Source organism: the organism of the source record quoted next, unplaced genomic scaffold (assembly GCF_019419815.1).
Source record: "Pyrus x bretschneideri cultivar Hongxiangsu unplaced genomic scaffold, Pyrus_bretschneideri_v1 Contig7, whole genome shotgun sequence".
NCBI classification, from domain to species: Eukaryota; Viridiplantae; Streptophyta; class Magnoliopsida; order Rosales; family Rosaceae; genus Pyrus; species Pyrus x bretschneideri.
The window spans coordinates 4,820,386-4,842,398 of record NW_025999809.1 but is presented as its reverse complement, the minus strand read 5'-3'; the positions used below and the strand labels follow the sequence as shown (position 1 = coordinate 4,842,398).

General features: G+C 35.9%; 1 protein-coding gene across 1 annotated transcript; it reads left to right on the top strand.

Annotated features, from left to right (window-relative positions):
* Positions 1–662: 662 nt before the first annotated feature.
* LOC125472542 lies at positions 663–20,517 on the top strand. The gene is made up of 20 exons (XM_048574181.1): positions 663–783; positions 882–964; positions 13,234–13,527; positions 14,916–14,964; positions 15,143–15,263; positions 15,429–15,526; positions 15,621–15,782; positions 15,938–16,074; positions 16,231–16,324; positions 16,655–16,792; positions 17,047–17,147; positions 17,649–17,762; positions 17,855–18,081; positions 18,199–18,256; positions 18,345–18,519; positions 18,620–18,743; positions 18,840–18,898; positions 19,616–19,761; positions 19,849–20,019; positions 20,101–20,517. Exons 1-20 carry the CDS (start codon positions 663–665, stop codon positions 20,404–20,406), a joined length of 2,778 nt encoding a protein of 925 aa, XP_048430138.1. The 3' UTR covers positions 20,407–20,517.
* The last annotated feature ends 1,496 nt before the right edge of the window (positions 20,518–22,013 follow it).

Genomic DNA, 22,013 nt, shown 5'->3' with positions numbered 1-22,013 from the left:
ACTCACCTTCAATCCAGAAAACCTTCTAGTTTTGGTTTTTCTCTTTTAACAATGTGTCTAGTCAAGTTCCATTTAATTGGAGTCCATACCTGAATGGTCTCAGAGTGAACTAATTTTGGTCAAAGAACTACGCTATCTAGCCATAGTCTAAGCTTATAGTGTGGTAAACTCTAGTATTAACACGTTCTTGGCATAATTTCATATTATAATCAAAGTTGGTTGAGGCCTTCAAGCTTCTTACACATGTTGTCATGATATCTTCAATAAAAGTACAACAAATAAAAATACGACAGATTAAAGTTGTGTACCGTGTTAACATCTGATCCCATTAGTTTAAAGTATAGTTGACATCTTTAATTAGTATTGTTTCTACTGTTGCATTATTGCTTTATATATATGTGAACAAATGCAAGAAAGGATATGATATTACTTTGCTGCTAATTGATTAGTTTCAAATGCAAGAAAGGATTAGTTTCTAATGTTATTTTTATGGTTCAAAAAGTGTATAGATGTCGTAGTTGATCACTCGTCGTTGGAGTGTGACCAATGCGCCTCCCGCATCATCAGCATCTTTTACTCTAGGCGTGAGTGCTCCATTGATTGGGGAGCCTACACCCCTTACTAAGGCTGCTTCCACGGCGTCCCAAGTGCCTGTATCATTGATGTCATCAGTGTCGGTTCAGCCGCTCAGGGCACGACGGCCTCACCAGCACCGCCACAAGTCGGAGCATTTTGATCACACTTCCTTGACATCCAGAGTCAAGGGTGGGGCCTCCCAGCCAAGTAGTTTTTTTCTAACTCTCACTACGTTGTATTTTTTTTTTTTTCATTTTAAAACTATTAGTTTTATGATTGTGAAAATTTGCTGGATTGTGAAACAGGTGCCTCATCTTCCAGATTAACCACAGGAGATGTCAATGCCTTGAAGGAGGAAGTGTCAACCCTAAAAGGTCAGCTTCTCATGGTAAGCAGATGAGTATTATTGTACGGGCCTTACAGATGTTTGGCCTCCAAATCCTGATGCCAGCACCTGATCTTGCTCCACCTTTGACCTCCCAACCACTTCGCCCAACCGATACTCAATAGCCTGATGTATCAAACTTAGAAGACTATTTGTTGTAGTTTTTTCTCTTTTATTCAGACATCTTGTATGTACATTTTCAAATATTTTATAATTAAATACTTTTCTTGGTTTATTAATTATTGTTTAGAATTTAATTACAATATTTATTAAAAATTAAATAAAAAATATTTTTGCCCCAAAAAAAAAAAAAATCCAAGAGTTTGCACGACGAAGAAGTAACATGCGTCTCTCAAAGTGTCTTTGTGCGATGCAGGTCCCTATGTCGCGCAAAGACATGTTACTTCTTCGTCGCGCAAACCTTGCTTTCACTACCTTGGTGTGAGGGTTGGCGCGCAATGAAGGCTTCGTCATGCTAATTTTCAGGCAACGTTTTTTGACTTTGCGCGACAAAGGACCTACGTTGCGCCAAGTGTTTTTTGTACTAGTGTAGTGTGTTAATTAACCTCCATTGTAGGCATAACCGCTTTTGGTATATGGCCTCATCCCTCAAATCTTTGCCTACACCAACAATTTCCCCATAGAGATCCTCCAAGCCCAGAGCATAGTGTTCCCTAATGCCTACGTCTTAACGGTGCGCTTGTGGTTCACATTGTGTTAAGTTGGGTGGCAGTGTACAAATGATGCTAAGTGTTTCTTGGTGAATTGTACAATTTTTGTACATTCTTTTCTTTGATTACATTTGTCACATCCCGGTCCGGGCCCCCACCATATCTCGAGTTCGACTTCACCGTAGCAATCTATATTGGCATGATTATAATGTAACCAATCTGTGCCCAAAATAACATCAAAATCAACAATATCCAACGGAATGAGGTTAGTGAGCATAACAACATCCTCCACCAAAACGTGCTGACCGTCACGCCTTGATTTTGGTTGGGGTGTGTCAACATTCTCTTTCAAGGTGCAAACACACACACATAGAGGTTTTAGCATTGATCAGGGCAATATTTACGTGTGTATATTCTTTTCCTTGGGTACATTCTTTGTATTTTTTTAATAGTTTGTTGAGCCAAAATTAATGGGTACATTCTTTTCCTTGTGTTTTAAATGTACCCATGAGTTTTTCCTCTTATCCCTTTTTATTTGGGTACAATGTTATTTGAGTACGTACATTGCTGTTGTCAAGTTCATGGGTACATGCAATATTAATTTACCGGGGGTACGTTATTTCGCTTGACACTCCTCAGTAAAATTTGCAAAACTTTGTGCACAATTGTTTGTTGTGTACATTGTTATTAGTCTCATAATCCTTGAGATTTTTACCATTTATAATCTGATAATTATGGGATTTTAAATTTCATAAATGGTGAGATTTGTTAAATACAATTTTAAGTTAAAAGAAAAAATAACTGACATAAAATATATCAATGCTAATATGCTGACGTGTACAAAGTCAAGGGACTTTAATCAAAATATAAAAATCAATAAGGTTTCAGTTAAAAATTATTGGTGACTAGGGACCGAATCCAAAGTATTCCTATTTTTATTCTTACATCTATTTTTCTGGAACTTTATTCTAAATGTCATCTGGTCACAAATGAAGAAACTATTGGTTTAGGATACGAAACTTCCTTTGATGCCTGTGGTGTGGACCTAGTATGTATGTAGAGAGAGCTAGGTGGTTTTACATATTGTATGATAGTTTCGTTTGATGTTTGTTTTTTCATTGGAAAAATAATCCCAATTGTTCACCAAGACGTCATTTATTTCAGGTAGCTTTGTACCAATGGTTGCATCAAAATCTGGAGGCAGTTGCATCAATGTATGAGGATCGATTTGATTTATGGACGTTTCAGAGCTAACTCATTAAGGAATCAGACGATAGCTGGACCGGGGATTATAGTTGGTGGAAGTGGCTTACCCGGAAAAGAACTGACTCATCAGCATTACATCAGGTTGTGATATGTCAATTCTCTATGCCTGTAAAGCGAACAAAAGAATTAAGGGCCCTTACAGGGTGGAATGCTCTTTCTCCTTGCCTCACATTTTTTTCTCATCTTTTGCATTTACCTGCTCTAATGCTGAAATAAATGAATATGGATGAGTTTTTGTCTATCGCAGGAGGTATTACTTCAGCCTATTCCTCGAGTTATTTGACATCAGCAAGGGTCTCTCGTTTTTTCTAAAATGCTTGATTGGAAGGTCATTAGGACTCGTCTATACCGGAATTAGACAGTCTCTACGATGGAAGTCATACACCAGTATTCCTTTCCATTGTTCATTGCAATTTGCCCTTTTTGATAGGGAAGAGTTGGTTAGAAGAAATTGAAGAATGTAAATCAAATCTCTCAGATTCAAAAATTCATTTATAGTTGGGCCATTTGAGGCACTCCTTGTACCCCATTGGTTAACAATCTGAGAATTACAATGAATTTAAATTTTGGCATCTCTCATTCAATCTATCTTTCTAGTATCGAGTGACGGAGTGACTGTTGTACTGAAGAATTACTCCTTCAGGTTTGTCTCATCATATTCCATATATGTCATAAAATATTATGTCTAAGTTCTTAAACTGGATTTCAAAATATTTTTGCATTGTGTGTTTGCTTGTTTGCTACCCCACTCGTAAGGGTGGGATGCCCCTACTAACCTAAGAGCCTAAGGTCGTGCTTAATGAAGAAAATGGTGGGAAACAAGAATTTGAGAAAATGACTGGCACATAATGATTTTACTTTGCAGAAGATCACAAAAGCAAAAGTTTATTTCAACAGAAGATAATCCTTCATCCTTGTGTCGTGTTAGGCCCTACCATCTTTACATCCTAATCTTTCCTTATGCTAAGAAACTTCTTAGACACTAATCAATTCATTGTGTCCACTCCTTTATGTAAAGCATGGTTTCCCACTTTTAGACTTTACCTTTTAACTTACCAAATTACGAAGAGCAAACATTATTGGGAAAATTAGATACTTGCATCTCCAAAATTATGCATAAGTTTAACAACTCAATCATTCAAAGCCATGCAATTGTTGGCTTTGAGTTGTGCGACGCTCAATTGCAAACAGATGCGTGACGGTATCTCAGTTTTTTGATGTGTGTGAGTCTCACTGAGAGACCGTCGACGTACGAACGAGCCACTGATATAGCATTTTCGTTATTGGATTGAGGTCTAAGAAAAGAAATTTTTGTGCAGCGCACTGCCCGACCAAGACTTTCTCTCCTCTTAAAAATATACATGATCTGGCCATATTCATTGAGAAGCCCTGGCAGACATGACGGGCAGAGAAATGGAAGAACACAACAAAAGAGGAGAAAAAGTTATGATTAAAGGGTTGAGGAAGCATCACTATCAAAACAAAACAGTACGAATTTATTTTGTACAACGCTATATTTATACAAAGTTGATAAAAAATTCGTGTTAACTCGCTAAATGAGTTAGTCATAATAAATTAGTAATAAACTCGTCATTCATTGAAGTCAAAGCTAAGAACTCTCACTTACAATTGAAAATAAACATCATTAGACCATAATAACACCTTATGTTTGGCTGGGAAGTCGAAGTTAAGAACCCTTACTTACATTTACAAATGAATATCTCTTAATCATACAATGGAGCAAACACCTTTTCTTAGCCATGATTAGACAATTATAAAGAAAATCATTGGTTATTATTTGTGTGTAATTCTGTGGACCACACTGCTTTTGGCCACTTTTTCTAACCTTTAATACGTGGTTGTCTGATGACAAGAACCTTACACTAGACTAATCAGGCTAATTGGAACTGTAGTTAACTGTACCTATTTGACGTTGATTACGAACCTTGATGTGCAAGTGATCTAATCAAGAAGAAGAAAAGTCGAAGAAAAATTGAAGAAATATATTTAGAGTTCTACCAACACGCTGACGATCTGTGATCATTGATCAATGTTGAAATTTTATTATGAGTTTACAAGCTACCTGGTTTTAACAAATATGTGCATGAGTAAATTTTGAGAATTAAGTCGTTGCAACGTAAAGAGAGGAGCAAGATTCACTCTCCCAACTTTAAATCTAAACTTTTGGCTTCATATGACTACAGATTACGAGGTTCGTTTTTCAAATTTCGAAGGCCTGTGGCAAAATTTATAAAAATGCCCTTCAAATAGTTTTCAAAAAAAAAAAAAGATAGGACAATGTATTTATGCTATAAAACAATGATTTAAATCAAACAAACTTTAGGACTCAATAATTATAAATTTGCAAATATCATTAAATAATGTAAAAAGAGGATAAGCATAACCTTCATTAAATACTCACAAGAAGATCAATCTTAATTCTAAAACAACCAAACAAGAAAAAAAAATTCAAAAACTCAAACTTTAAAGTTGCACTTGAATATATAACCTTATTATATAATAAAACTGAAGAAAAGAAAAATCTGTTTAGGGTGTTTTAATGGCACTCTAAATATCTTATTGTGCACTCCAAATTTTTATATTTAGAAGGAAAAATATTTATACTTATAACGAGTATACAATGAGATTTAAAGTGCTAATACAAGTATTTTTTTTAATATATAACATTATTACATATGAATATTAAATAACAAAAATCTTTATTCCCTTTCAAATTTGAGGCTGATTATACATTTCCCTCCCTCAAAAGCTGCCTCTTTAAATTACAAATAACACAGCTACTTTTTCATTTCGTATTTTAATTCGTTGTTTACTTGAAGAATTATGTCACCACTAGAATTAAACATTATTCAAAGGGAAAGATGGATAACCCTTCATCTTATTAAATAAAATAGATAAGATTACCCATCAAAAGACAAAACATGTAATCTTATTCTGAGATATTGAAGTTAATTATTTGCATGGAGACGTGCAATGCAACCCATACAAGTAAAACGGCCACCCATATCATACTTTCTTCTTCTCCTTCCTTCCATATTTGACCAATCTTTCTGCTTATAAAAACCTAAGCAGATTTGACTATAATTGTTTGACTGTGATGATCCAAAAGTTAAAGGCATCATATTATCTATATATAAGGTTGGCAGGAAACTGAATCAAAAGGAAACAATAAGCCACTCAGTACAGAAAATTACAAAGTAGCTACCAGTCAATGGCACACATAATGTATTTATTTATACAATTAAAGGTGATAATAGCGGGGTAGCCCCATACCTAGAATTACATGTGTAGGAACTGTTTGGGAGGCATAAAGTATAAATGAATAGCTTCTGCATGCCTTCATATTAAAGATGAATTGACCAAAACTATTTGGCTATTGAGTAGCAAGATTAATGTTTATGTATATATAAAAGAAAGTTAAAACGCTAATTAGTTAGTAATTTAATATGGAGTTGACTACTCGTCAAATTTACTACATAATATTTCTTATAATTTGCAATCATCTTTAAGGTTGTGATATGATTAAAAGAGCGTCCCAACAAAAAATCACAAGAACCGGAAGCCCTTTAGTTATTATCTAACTATGACCTAATAAATATAAGATCACAATGTTGCCAAAAAAACAATGAAATGTTTACAATAATAATTAAAAGCTAAACAATTTTTCATTTGAGTAAACTTTTACAACGATAACCTATGAATTATGACCTATAAAATGAATAGTTTGAATCATTAATTAGATTACTTTGTACAGCGAGCCAAAACAAGTAGTTAGTATCATTTTAAGTTACCCTTTACTAACTTGTTAAGGCTCGAAGATTCACAAAAAGTGGCACTGATCAAATTCTTTGGCAGATAATAAGCAACTCGTATACCATTAATGGGTTCAAGGTTCAGCTAAACTTCTAAAGTCTTAAGCTCCAAACGCAGCCCTAGGGCTTGAAAAAAACACAAAATTTCCGACCATTAATATTCTCAATTTTCACACATTTTTTTCTTTATTAAAATAAAAGAACGCACACTTATATAGCGTCTTCTACTTGCCTTGATTTCCATGTTTGAAAATGTATTAGTGATTGATTCAGTTGAATTATTGGAAATCTGAGCCAAATTGGGTACATCAATTATTCATGTTGGTTCATTGCATATATATGTTCGTTGCATATGAACTAATTCATTTATACTAAACACACTCAACCGATAACATGTCAGATTCCATACAACCAGTCAGGTCAAGTGGCCCAAACTGATCAAATGCCATACATGCACAGTGGGTAGGGTTTCTGTTCTGACATTAGACACGACCCACATTGCTAATCTGATTGAATAGACGACCTTACAACTCGTTTTATAGATATTGGGTTACAGCCATTTATGTAAAGTTGGAACAATTAAGTTAGATATGCTGTGTGTGTTCTAATAAAAGGTGATCTCAAGCTAACAAGTCTTTCAGTTTTGTGAGATCGAGGGGAGGAACGTCTATCGTACGCAACTTTATTTTTGCTTTACAAAATCCACGACTCGAACCCATGACCTTTTATGCTCTGATATAAACCCTAATTCCCTATAGTAGTGACGTTAAAAGGACGCCTTATAAATTTTCACCTTCAATTAGTTGATTGGGAAATACTGGGATATATCCAACATGTTAATTTTTCGCATATTTTGTGATATGTGATTCATTGCGTGTCATGTGGTGTTTGAGAAAGAAATGATGAAGATATATCTTGACATCTTGTTTTACATGAGTTTGGCACCAATTACCATTGAATTGTTTGACATTAATTTATCCACACTGCATTTGCATGTCAATAGTAACATATGTAAGTGGGAAAAGAATTATGATCATATAGGAAGCAATTAAAATATGCTTTCTAAAGTGATTCCTTACACAAAGGAGTGGTTATCTTGGACATTCGCTTCCCACCTAAATATTGGAATTTAATTATTTGACTATTAAGTAGCGGCGAGGAAATAAAGGAGGAAAATAAAGTATCAGATACATAAAGTTTGTGCAAGTATTCAAATCATGCAGACAACACTAATACATATTCTAACGGGTTAATTATAATTATTTGCTTCAGCATGTGATTTGTTTAGGTCACATCTATACAATGCATCATTTTGGATGTGACTGATGCTATATATTTCCATGCGATTGTCTCAGTCTTCCTGTGGATATATCCCTAATTAAACGGTAGAATCTCCATTAATTGTTAATCTTTGTACTCATGCAATTTTTTCTGCCAGAAAAGGAAGAAAAGGATTGTGATTATGCATATTCATAATTCCTTGGGTCGACTTCTTGATAATATTATTATGATTAACGACTTTTTATGATGAAGGACTTTCTTAATATTACCAAGAAAAAGCAACAATGTTTACTCAAAAAAGAAAACACGCATTAATTATTTTTCCATTGACAAAACCTGTTAAGGGCAACCAATGCACAAAACGATATTATCTAGATGAGGGTTAAGAGCTTACCTCAATTTGTTGACATTTCGAGCAAATAATAGTAGTGTGTGATACTGGTTTTGGTTTGCTGCTAGCCCTAGATTTACTATCATACCTAACTTAAAGAAAATATACATTTGTATATGAAGGCTGTCTTGTCTTTGTCCCTTTGAGATACTGAAATCAATTTTTGCAGATTTATGGCTGTTAACTTACATCACCCGAATTCTAAAACAAATTTTTGGAAGGTCCACTCAATTGACTTCTGGCTTTTGGTCCCAGATGTCATGGAACCATATACACACGAACACAGCACATGGCCTCTACGCCCATTTTTTGAATGATGTTTATTCTTCAATATTTTTTTCAAATTTATTTACATATTTTTGCAGACGTAGACTATTTGTCCCCTGTGGCATTAGCATGATATTAACTAGAAGTGGCTTCTTCGTGAATGTTTTACCTTATCCTTACCAAAATGAAGGTTATGTTATCAGTTTTGCTTTTCTTTGCTGAAGAAATAGGAACAAGCTGAAACTTGACCTTGTATTGATAAGGTGGGTGAGGAGTTTGTATCGACAGTGTTCAATCAGTCTTTGTTGATGACGCATTATGTTTAGAAAAGTAGCTTTTGTCATTTTCATCAGATAGTTTTCTTTACCCTTTTGATTCCCGTTTCAATTATACAAGCCATATTAGGTGAGAAAACGGAACACAACAACTCCAGAAGCAAAAGTTACTCTTATCTAGTACTAATACATATGTTTATGAAGAAAGTTACATGACTCGGCAGTTTAACAACCTACATGCACATAAGTCGTTGAAAATTAAGAAGAAGATCTCTTATTAATTGCGTTTTAATTCAGTCACAAACACCAAATACATATATTTGCCATGATTCACTTATTTATTTAGGATAACTACTCCATCATTGTCGGAGACATGTGATCGTTATGGTCAAACAAATCAACCCATGATTCACTCAATCAATCCCACAAATCTCTCTAGCTTCCCAAACAACAATGTACTGATATACATATATACATATTGATTTGTATATATGTATGTACCTATATATGGAATTCCCAACATAACCTTAACGTACCATCCCTCTCTTGAACCGAGGTCGTGGGGACCCATGCATCACCCATCGTGGGAGACATTACATACAATGTGTCCTTGGCCTCTTTCAGTAATCACTATCATAACATTATATAAAATAATCCATATATATATATATATTACACACACACACACAGAGAAATATATGAGTCATGACTCACGACTTATGAGAGAAGCAGCACTATGTTTATATGATATAGAATACGATGCTTTGCTTTCCATGTGCTTTTTCCTATTTTGTTTCCAGGGCAGACCAAATTTTTTTCTATACAAACCCACTCTCAGCTCAAAAGGGCTTTGCTCACACTCTTTAACATTCAATTTCAAATATATAAAAAAGTATTATCATGAAATGAGACAACATGTAAGTGAGAGGATATGGTGTATTATCAATAGTATTAATTACAAAAAAATATGTACAATAATACATTCAAATGCGTGTTTTTAATTCTCTTCACATAGTTATAAACTCACGTGATTAATTTGATTTTCAAATTGATATATCATCTATTATTGGCAATTTAATATCCATTAGTTAATTTTCGTGAATTTGTTTACCAATTTTTGGACTTCATATTACAAATTATGATGGCTATCATATATAGGGCAAATCAAGAATATTAGAGTGTGCAAATTACGCAAGAATGGAAGGGAAAGTGAATGAATTCTCTCCATGAAAAGAAAAATAACGCAAAGAACAAAATCAGTATATTTTTCTTTTCTTAGGGTTCTCCAAGTCAAAGAAAGATTTTTTGAGGAACCGGCCAAACAAGAAAAAGCCACCACCTCCCTATCTCCTTTCTCTGTGGTGCATTGCCTTTTTACTTTCCTCTTTAATATTTCATTCATTTGTGCATTTGAGTACCAAATTGTCCTCGTTTCATTACATTTTACAAGGGTGTTTTGGTTATTTCATCACCCCGTTTCGGTACCATAATTTCATATTTAATTGGCTCTATTTTTGAACTTTATATAACAACTTTATCGTCTAATTATATCCCGTGTCAAGTATTATTTCGGGTACACAAATTTTTTTTTTTCACTTGGGTTTCTCATATATACAAATGTGTATCGAATTTCAAAACCTACTTTATATTGTTCACTTTTGCTGAAGCTTCTCTTCTCCTCTTTCTCCCTTGTCCCTCTCCCCTCTCCCCTCTCTTTCTCTCTTTCTGATCATCATCACCACTTTCCCTCTGTCTCTCTCTCTAGATCTCTCTCTTTCTCTTCCCTTATTCTTAGCTAGCCTTGGTGCTGGTCTATGGATATTGAACCCTTGTGGGCTCTTGGGGGGTGGTTTCTTCTTCCAAATTGCATGGCAGCTGCACCTAAAACATCACCATCACCGTCGTCATCACCATCCATCTCTGAATTCCCCACCAAAGTAAACCCTAATTTACTTCTCTTTCTTGCCCTAGTTTTTTTCATTTTTCTTCTTGTTGTCAGTCCATCATCAATGACCTCCTCCTCCTCCACATCACCAATCACAAGCAAAAGGCTTCTCTCCGAGCCCTTATCAAAGTCTACCACAAATTTCCACCCAAAAAACACCCAAAACCCAACAACTACGTCGTCGTCTTCAAATCCGAGTGCCAGAAGAGATTTTGGAGCTGAAGCTCATGAAGTTCCCAGCGGACCAAACCCTATATCAAACTAGCTGCAGAGATGGTGAAGGTAGAGAGAAGAAAAGGATCGTAACGGCAACAGTTATTATGGTTGTCATCTTTGTGGTTATTGTTTTAAAACTGCTTTGTCCCGCAGTGATGAATGAGGTTTGTTACCTTTAAATTGTTGTTCTCGTCATCCGTATTAATTAGCATTACCTTTTCTTTTATTATTTTCCTTCTTTTTTTTTGCTTTTGGATTGGGGTTAGAAATGTATAGCAAGAGTACACTTTGGTTATAATTAATATTTCATATTATGTAATTTCATATGTAGATGATAATGGTATGATTTTGGGTGGTGGTATAGATTATAAATGGGATTGTTCCTTTTGCTCTGATTAATTATAATAAAATTATGAAATACTTTAATGTTGATGGTGAAATTCGGTTTTAGTTTTTTTTTTTTTTTTTTTTTTGGATCAAAATTCGGTTTTAGTTTGTTCATATATATTGTCAATAGATTTATGAAAACTCTAATTTACTTTTAGTCAAATTGGTAATAATGATTCCCAACTCTGTAAATTATTTTGATAAAACAGCTATTGTTTTACTTCTTTTTTTTAAATTAAAAAAAGAAAAAGAACTCTGTAAACTTTTTGATAAGTTTACATGGTACCCCTTCAAATTGAAGAAAGAAATGCATACACTTTATATATTTTGGAAAAAGAAGGAAGAAGAAAATCAGATGTATCATGTGGGTTTATTGCGCGGAATGGTAGTGATTCTTTAAAGCTGAAAAAAATAGTGATTCTTTAAAGCTGAAAAAAAAAGGGGGGGAGATAATACGCTGAGAAATCTGAGATAAAGAGGGAGGGAAGCAGTGGTGTCAGATCTCTCTGTGACAAATGCAGTAGTGGAAGCACTGGAGGTAGGGGAGGACCTTTTGTTTTGCCTGCTTAGAAATTTAAATTATTTGATCGACTTTTTGGAATTTGGCTTTTGTCTTCTCAAACACAAAATCCGAGAAAGCTGATTCCAACCAAGCAACCAAAACTAAAGTCATGATTTTGATAATGATAATAGTATCATTGCCTGTTGCTGAATAAGCTGCTCCCAATCATAGGCTTTATCATTTTGCGTTTGAAAATTGATTTTCTAAAAAATATATAATTAATTTCAGAATTTTCTTGTATGCTCCCGTATATCAGCGCAAGAGCATACAAAAATTTCCGAAAAATCTCTCAAGTTGGAGAGATTTTTTAATATGATTGGCACACAAGGTTCATCATGTGTTATTATACAAATGATGAGATATGTGTGTTAAAAAGTTAATAACTTAAAAAATAAAATTTCTCACCATTTACATAAAAACACGTGGTGTACCATCCGTGTTCCCGTCACAATAAAAAATTTCTCCTCAAGTTGAATGTGAGAGAGGTCTTATTGGATGGGAACTAATTATTTTAAATTTTAATGATATTACGTTGCTTTCAAATTCACATTACGGTGTAGAGGTTATATTATCATTGTGTGTCACCAAAAAATGTAACGTTAAATCTGTCAATTTAAAAAAAAAAAACAGGTCATTGTCCGTATTGTCATCAAATTAACAACTTGCAAGCCCAAAAAAAGTGGCACCATTTTATCTCAGAAGGCATCAATGTACGTGTTAATAATGAAACCATACATTATATATTGTAATTGTTTTTGCCAATTTTCCAATTTAGAAATTTCAACAAAATATGTACATTAAACTAAAACCGACACAAAAATCATCAAAGACCGAGTGCCATATGAACTTTAAAACGAAGACTTGAGCTATTTCTTTTTCCAAATTAATGTTTGTTTTGTAGTTTATACTTTGGAAAGGCAACTACAGACAGTAACTTTTACTTTAATCTTAGTCAAAGACAAAAAAAAGAGATTTGTCACAATTAAAAATTTCATGCTTAGAGCAGTTCCACCATGGGTAATAGCTAAGTGAACTGGCTCTCAAAGAGGGCCAGAAAGTCCGAGCAACTTGGTCCAGCGTGTGCTGGCGATGGAGCCCAAGCGGGCTCGAGGGAGAGGTCCGACAGAAGTTGCCAACCCAAGAGCCAGAAGGGCATGTGACACAAGGCTAACGTCTAGGCGACATCAGCCACGTGGTGGACGGGCCTGGACAGAGTCAAAGAGCGGCAACACCTTAATGCGGTGGTGGACGGGCCTAGACAGCTCTTCACAGAGGTCGATCTCCACGCCGATGACATCGATATCCCCGAGACGGAGGGTGAGCTTCTCGCTGACGCGAGAGGCGACAACAACGACTCTCCCCAATGCCTCCTCCTCCCTTTGCAAAACGATGCCCAGTCGGAGTCCTCCGCATTAGCGACACGTGTCCCGCTCGCCAACACGCCGATCCTCATGTTCGTCTGCTTCCATAAGGCGTTGCAGGCCTAGCTCCTCGATTATCACCTCGTGACCGCCGCCGCCTTGGAGAGTGGATCACGTGACCGCCAAGATCACGACTTCGTTCTCCTACTTCTGCGGTGGTTTGAGTTCCTCAAGCTCACGTATGAGTACCACTGCTCTGCAGATGATCAGGTCAACTCAAAGTTTTCCGAATTGATTAACGGTTCCTAATATTTCGTAATTTAACTAATCAACTAAATCAAATTCTTTAAAGCTGAATTCTTTAGTTCCGAATTAGCTAATTGTTTCTAATTTCTAATTAGAAATTAGAATTGCATAATTTGATTAGTTAATTGCTTGAGCAAATTGTTTTAAAGTTTAGTCAAAATTTGACTAGTGTGAGAAGCTGCATTAACTTTGCAATGGAATTTGCATCTTTAATCTTTAATCTTTAATTTTTACTTTTCTTAAAATAATTATTTTGTATTATTTTATAAATAAAAAAATATTATTGCCTATTGCCAGGGCTATTCATTATAGGGGTGAAGATGCAAAAGGCAGTTACTGTTTATTAAGGGCAATTACTGTTCACTGGGTGGATTAAATAGTGAATAGCCCTGGGGGGGGGGCTTAGCAACGGTGGAGTTGCTCTTATGGTTTCATTATTAAAGGGTAGGAAGTGGGAAACACCTTCAAATTTATTACAAAATGTACATCCTCAAGTTGAACCATTTCAATCTTTGAAATCACACGTTTATTTATCCTTCAATATTTCAATTAAAAGTTCTTGAGGAGACAACAAGGGATAGATTCTTATGTTTCATTGGTACGAGGATGGGAAGATTGTTACATTCCGAGGGTTAAAAAACATCGCCATTAGTTTTAAGGTAGAACCTCATATTTCTTTATGGCACCAAAATAAGTTTGTATACATGTTAAACCTAACTACCACACGTGGTTTTCGCCACCTAGTTAATCTTGTCTATATGTTAAGCTTAAAAGTTCGTCATACGTGATAGGACGTATGAAGATTGAAGATGTAAAAATTGTCTCACGTCAGAAAGTTAAGAAACTTTATAAGAGTTATAAAGAGTTGGACTATTCCTCTATCTCTCGCATTACACGACAATTACAGATTCACTGATTCACGTATGAAAGAAAAAGACACATTGAAGAAACAAAAGTAGAAAAAGTTTACCCTACATTATGAACGTTTTTTTCATCTGATTAAAATATTTGGGCCAAATGGGAATTTTTTGGGTCTGGTCCTAAAGGCCCAATCCAATGCCTAAAACCCTCAAAAGGGCTAAACCCTAAGCCCAAAAGATTAAAACCCCGCCGTCGGCCGTTGACGTCAAACCAAAACCCCAAAGCCAAGAGCCAGAGAAACCACAAGCTTCCGTTAGAAAAATGGCTCTCAGATATCGGCGTTTCAGAGAAATCTCACGATATTGCCGCGAATTCACTCCGGTAAGCTTCACCCTCCGTAGATATAAACTGAACTCAAAGTTTCTATAATCTCAAATGTATAATTCAATTTTGGCATGAAAGAAATCACTTTAACCTGCAATTTGTTGAAATTAGGAAGTAGAAGTCCAGTAATGTTAATTTGAGTTTAAAGTTTGAATCTTTGATGTGTTGGGTGCAGGTGATCATCTTCTACAATGTAGATTGGTTACCAAGTTATCGGCTTTGTCCATAATTCCACAGTCACACGCTCTGGAAAGAATTGATGAATGGATTTCACAATGTGGGTTTCGTACCCAGCGGTAATTATACCGATAATTTTAAGTAAAATTTCACCTGTAGTTTTGTGATATAATCATACTGTTTGCTCAGTGTTCAATTGTTGCTTGGCTCGAATTTTAGTTTGTAAGTTTCACTTCGTTTATTTTTTTTTTTTGGTAATCAGAGCTTTGCCTTCTGATTGACAGTCTCTTTCAGGCTATCAACCACGTCAAAAGTATCACACGAGCGTACCGTGAACTTGATCTTTTGTCCTTCATTAAATCCACATTAAATGTGCTCGAAGGTACTCAATTGCTTCTTTGTAAAGAAATGCTTTTGCAAATGTCAGTTTCTTAATCTTTTTTATGTTCTTATTTAGTTTCTATATTAATGTACAGGTCCTTGCCATTGTTGGTTGAATAGGTCCAAGGGAGGCAAAGATTCCTTTAAAAGAGATGGAACTTTCTTGGTTCTTGCTGGACGGTGTCTTGAAGCTTCTTTAACAACTAGTTCCGAAGCTGTTATCATGTTAGAAAAAGTGAAGTCACTTCAACAGAGGTAAAAGAAACAAAATTTCGTATTTGTTTCTTTCCACATAGAGAATTAGAAGAAATATGTTTCTGTAGATGTTTGTTTTCTCTGCTTAGAATTGGATGATTTGGGCGAGCGGGTAGTCATTCTAAAGGTCTTTTCTTTATGTGTATTCTATTGTAGGTTCCTCGTCTCCACATTATCGGCTTTCTGTCAGGTGGGTCGATTCACTCGGCTGCTGATCGAAGCCATGTAATCCAATATACACTGACGGAATACATAACATTTCCTATTATATTGTCGAACAAGAACTTCACTGAGGTGAGGTAAAGATCCTTGGTTTGTCTTGTGAAAAGACCTACACAAACAAATCTTTTATATCTATAACTATGTACACATTCATTGGCTTGTTTATGGTTCTAAACATTGTTTCTTACATGTATTATGTTTTTATTAGTTTTCTTTTAATGTATTTAGATGGCAAACGGGGCATGCTGCATTTTGTTTAAAGGTTTTAAAAGTCCAGTGGTTTACCATGAGAAGGACATGGATCTCAAAGTTCTTAGTAAAGGTATGCAAGTATCCCTTCCTGTGCTAAAAGTTTGTTTGGGATAATGTGTTTCCTCTGATACGTGTTGATGGCTTTATATTGTCAATTTGTCACGCAATTTTTTGTTGCTTAAAATTCCAGTTGAACTTCAAAACAACCCAGGGTACTTCCCGCTTTCAACATCTTTCTTTTCTACTTTGGCTCTTAAGCATCTCTTTTCTACTGCTACTAGACCGGACACCAAATATGTTGTTTATTATTATTTTTAGTATGTCGTTCGACTGAATGCATACAGTGACTCATTTTAATATATATACATATTCCATGATACATGTTAATGCGCTTGTGCAGCTGTTGAGGACTTGCTTGTGCAAGATGATAGGAGTTCCAAGTCACTTACTAACTTGAAAAGCACTTGGGCGAAGCAACCTGAGATCATTAAGGAACCATATACTGATTCTTTAAGGAATTTTCTCTTCCACTTCCCAGGTATAGGCTCCCTATGCATCACTGACTTGCTCCATTATAATAGCATCTGCATTGTAGGATATTGCGGAGCTGTGTTCTGCGAAAAACTCAAAGTATTCCTTTTAACATAGCTATAATTTACTTCGACTGATACATGTCATATGACTAGTGAAGTTCGGTCGAAATAGTAAATGTTCTTTTGAAATACACAAAAATAAAGAAAATGTTTCCTGAACCCAAGTTTTAAGCGTTTCTTTTATTCTTCTCCATTACAGGCTGCATCTCTGCAGATGAAAGTGGGAACCGCCTCTTCCTTTCTGACAGCAATCATCATCGGATTATTGTATTTGATGGAAATGGGCATATTCTGGACTGTGTATGTATGATAAATGATATGTGGACTGTTCTTCTATGTTTTATAGTAACCATCAATTTATACACTGTACACAGACATGATAAAAAAATTTAACACTCACTTAGATGATGATCTGAGCAATTCAGTAATCAGTTATTGGCAGCTCAATATTCTTATTAGCCGAGATTTGATGATTTTGTAGTGCATATATGTTTATCAGGATTTTGTGTACGTGACTTGCTCACTTTATATATGTCAACTCTGAATTAAGCATAATCAATGATGATTATAAATTTCTGATATCTGAAAAGGAGAAAAGTAGTTTCCCTTGTCTACATGGGAAGGGCTTCTTTGGGATTCATCTTTGTTTTTCACAAAATTGGCCTTATCGAATTATTCTGGGAAAGTTGGTGTGTTTCCATGTAGATGTTAAATTTAATCTTAGTAATTGTAGTTTTCTTGAATTTTTAAAGATAAAAAGAAGAAAATTCAAGTTTGTATTTTCATTCTTTGTGTGTCCAGATTGGTTCCTCCCCAGGTTTTGAGGATGGAAACTTTGAATCTTCCAAGTTGGCACGCCCTGCAGCTTCATTTTATGTTGCCGCTGAGGATTGCCTATATTTTGTTGATTCAGAGGTATGCATTGACTTGTAAGTTATAATGTGATTTATGCAGCTATATTGCATACTTATGTAACTAACCAGTTTGCATGTGGGGTCTCTACTAAGAATCATGCCATCAGGAAAGCTGATATGGAGAGCCGGGTTCTGGAAACCGTCTATCCAGTGGGAGACACTACTAAGAAGAGTAATCAATTTTGGACCTGGATCACAACCAAGCTAGGTTTGAAACGCAATGCCCATACAAGGACTGAAGGATTTGATTTACAATCATTGATGTATCCATGGCATCTGATGAAATCTATTGATGACAGTCTTGTTGTTATGAACCGAAGGTAAAACCACCACATCAATTGTCATAGTTTCTTAATCAATAAATCCTGGGTCACTTGCCTTTTATTTTTTTAACTTTTAATATAGGCATTGGTGCGATTAATTAATTTGAATGGCAGCTTTGATACTCTATGGATCCTAAATTTGGCTTCAGGAGAGATAAAGCAGTCGTCAGAGGTTTGCTTTTTCCTTTTTTCTTCTTTCTAGTTTATTTAAATTACATTTAATGTAGTCTAACATCAGGACTTGAAAAGGGTTCCCGAAGATTTTGGAGGTCTGTGGACCGCAGATCATGGAGAAAGTAGCGCTGTTGAAACAGATGCCACATGATTGGTTGCAAGAGCAGACCAAGGTTGTTTGTTCACCAGAGCTGCTCCCATATGCTGGCCTATTATCTTCATTTACCACCTTGCAGAATCACGTAATCCTTTGTGATATGGGTACCTATTTAACTGGATTTTCTTTCCTCTTCAAAATGAATTTGTTTTGTACTTTGTTTATAATACTCAATTACTCATTTCAACGCATGTAATTTTGAAGTTGGACAGAGGATTTTGAAACTAAGTGAAGAATCTGGAGTATGTTCGACCTTTCAGTTTTCAAATTTTGGAATCCTTGGACTGCCATATTGGTTGCCATCCTCATTGGAGAAAGTATATACTAAGTATGTTACAAACTAGTTTCCTTGGACATCCAATATTCTTTTATCTTTTGTTTCATGAATTGTTTTCTTACGAAGTCTATGTTTTTCTTCATAAAGTGGAGGTGGAGTTGAGGGAGTGATTGATCATCTTGAATCTTTCAGTTCGTTATTACCAGGTATTTTTCTTAATCTTAAGTATGCTTCTTGTACTCTTAGTTGACATTGTATTTCACTATTTCGTGTGACATGTGAGTTGGTTCTGCCTAGGGATATTGATGATCATTAGCTCATCTCTTGCTAATCTCTCTCTCTCTCTCTCTCATCAACTATATCACATCTAAAGCTTCCAATCTCCACTGATGGCAGCTTCTTCCTTTCAAATTGTAAAATTGAACTCTTATAAAGTAATTGTTCTGTAGTCCGGAAAGAAAAATGAACAAAAACCTCAAATTTATTAGAGGCAAGTTCTCCACGATTGCGGCGACAATGGCCAACATCAGAGGAAAGGGAAGGGGAGGTCTGAGATTCAGATCGAGCAGCGGTGGGGGTGGGTTGTGTAGGACGAATGTGTGGGAACCGGAGCAGTTGAGGTGGTGGACCGATGGTGGTGGATAGGATCGCGGAGCAGCTAGTGGGGGAGGTTGGGTCGCAGAGGGTGGTGGGGTGGAGTGGTGGTTATTGTTGACTTTTTATTTTTATTTGTAAGGTTTATTAGTTTTTTTTTTTCTTTCTATTTGCTGGAGGCTGGAGCTGTTTTTTTTCTTTTTCCTTTCCCAGTTGAGTGTTATTTTTTTTTCAATATTCTCATGTACAGTATGCTGTTGCTGTCAACTATGCAAACATAATATGTTATGTGATTCTTCGATCCGAGAATTCCACTGTCTATGTAACAGGAAGAATTGGGATACAGTTAAATGTGGAGGTCCCTGAGGATACTGAGCTTGTGGAACAGTTACAAGAAGGCTGCATATGGCGCCAGGCAAGAGGAGCTGCTACTGAAGTGTCAAGGGTAGAGGATGTAGGAGGATCTTCCGAGAAGGTTCCTATCTGGAAGAACTTAATTCCTTGTATAGTATTATATTCCATCTTTTAGTAGCTTAGGATTTCATCTCTTTCGAGTTTTCAGGTTGGTGTTGCTCAACAATGGTACGATGAACTGGACAATCTTGCCTTGTCGATATCAGAACCTGATCCAGAGTCAACTGTCGAAGATGAGAGTACGACTAGGGAAATAGGATTTCAGGACGGGAGAGTACACATCAATTGTGTTGTCAATACTAGTCCTGGAACGAGCGAGGTGTGCGCATTTAGTTTTCTTCCTATTTGTTTTACGGGCAGTTTTGGTGCCAGTTAAATCTTCACTCTTGTTATCATGCAGGTTATTGTTTACGCTGTTTTGTATTTAAAACTTAAAAGAAAGCAAGAAGTAGCAGAGAATAATCAGGAGAAATATGCAGCAAGAATAGCAGATATTTTAAACTCGGAGAAGAGTGGAAAGCTGGGAAGAGATTCATGCATTCAGCTCTTGTTAAAATCAAACAGAGATTTAAGAGATGTCATCTTTATGAAACCTCTACATTTCAGGATAAAATTGGATTGCCTTGATCACCCGAAGGCTACTAACTCGAAAGAAATTATCCTAACGGACACCAACGTCGAGGTCAATGTATCGCTTAACTTGTAAGATTCAGAGTCGCTGTCTGCATTACTTCTTGTACTCTTAGAATTTGATTGTGTTGTAGTGCTCGTATCCATCATTGTGGTTTATGATTATTTATAGTTTTATTTCCAGTTCCATATAAAAGAGTAAGAACTGCAAGCTCATGTTTCAAAAGTTCCAGTCTCAAACTCGACGTTACAGGCTTAGGCGAAAAATGAAGAAAAGTTCCACGTTATTGATAGCGAACAACGTCAGACCTCTCTGTTAATGGGCGATGCAAAAAAAAAATATTAAAAAGGAAAAAAGAAGCATAAATTTTGTTAAGCAATTTTCTATCTTTAAGGAGCTACCACAAATAGCAGACATTGACTTAGCCATGTAGCATAGAGCAATGCCCCTATGCATTCAGGTTCGAATTTCTTTCCTACAATTTATTGATCATTACCTTCCATGTTATTGCCTTCCTCGTTAGCGTAACCATCATTGCCTTGATTAGCTTCATCATCATTGTATTGCTGCCACCGCCACCACCATTGCCATTGTTGTTTCCCCTTCTTTTTTACAAAAAAATAAATATTTCATTTGATGAATAACCAAGACTTCATTGTTTATTGTTGATTCTAGCAACTGTAAGTTGTGAACCCATTGTGGCAAAATAATATAATCATCATGAACTCGAAAGGTAGTTGCCCTACCCTCTTCTTTATTGCCATAGACCAACTTCAATTGCACTGCATGGTTAATATTTCCCAAGTTTACGCGCGAGCTGCTGTCAGCGATTCCATTGCTACGACTACTACTCGCCTTAAAGAAGGCGTATAGCATACCAGAAGAAAACAAAATATCAACAGATTCTTTTCATGTTCTAAATCCTGGACGACGCTTCATGTCGCGTCTTCAGGTCTACACAAACCCAATACCCTACTGTGAACATTAGAACCCAGAAACATTGCTGCGACCGTACAAGATTCGGAATTAATATCTGAGGTAGATAACACAACTTTGGCACAGAAAACCCTGACACCAAGATTATTAAACTCTTCGACGCACCTTCGGAAATATGGAACTGTTTTCAACGACGGAAGTTGGTGCATCACTTTTGAAATAGGGTTTAGTAGAAACGTCTGGGAGTCTAGTCCATCTTCCTTGACCATAAGGTCCATAACCAACCAACCTTTAGAGGACGTGCAAAACCTCGCTCCTCGAACTGGCTTGGGCAGCTTCAACTTGTGAACTTTGTCGTCAGAGAGGTTGGCAAATTGGTGGCCATGGATTTAACAGTGCTGCTTCGCAAAGTTTCGGTCAAAAACATTTGTGGTCGAATTCTCTCTCAAAGAAATGGAGTACTAATGTTCTTACCAACCGAGTTATAAGATCCCTTACCAAATCTATGAGGGGTCTAATTATCATGGAAATGGGTGTGTCCCCCTATCTATCTACTAAGGAGAAACCTGTCATCGTTATCGAATTCGTTTACTTTCTTTATCATTATTTAATTTGCCTTCACGTATATGTCACTAGCAAGCTATTTACAGTTTTACACTGATAAAAGGGACAAAATCAACTTATTGTTCTTGAATTGCAATAATTAGTAAATAACAATGGCTAAATTGCGACAATTCAAGCAAGAC

Excerpts from the sequence above, each read along its gene's own strand:
- LOC125472542 (XM_048574181.1), top strand. The coding sequence starts at position 663 with ATGTCATCAGTGTCGGTTCAGCCGCTCAGGGCACGACGGCCTCACCAG. Across the intron at positions 16,075-16,230 it reads CGAACAAGAACTTCACTGAG|ATGGCAAACGGGGCATGCTG; the intron begins GTGAGGTAAAGA and ends TAATGTATTTAG. Across the intron at positions 18,899-19,615 it reads TTTCAGTTCGTTATTACCAG|GAAGAATTGGGATACAGTTA; the intron begins GTATTTTTCTTA and ends TCTATGTAACAG.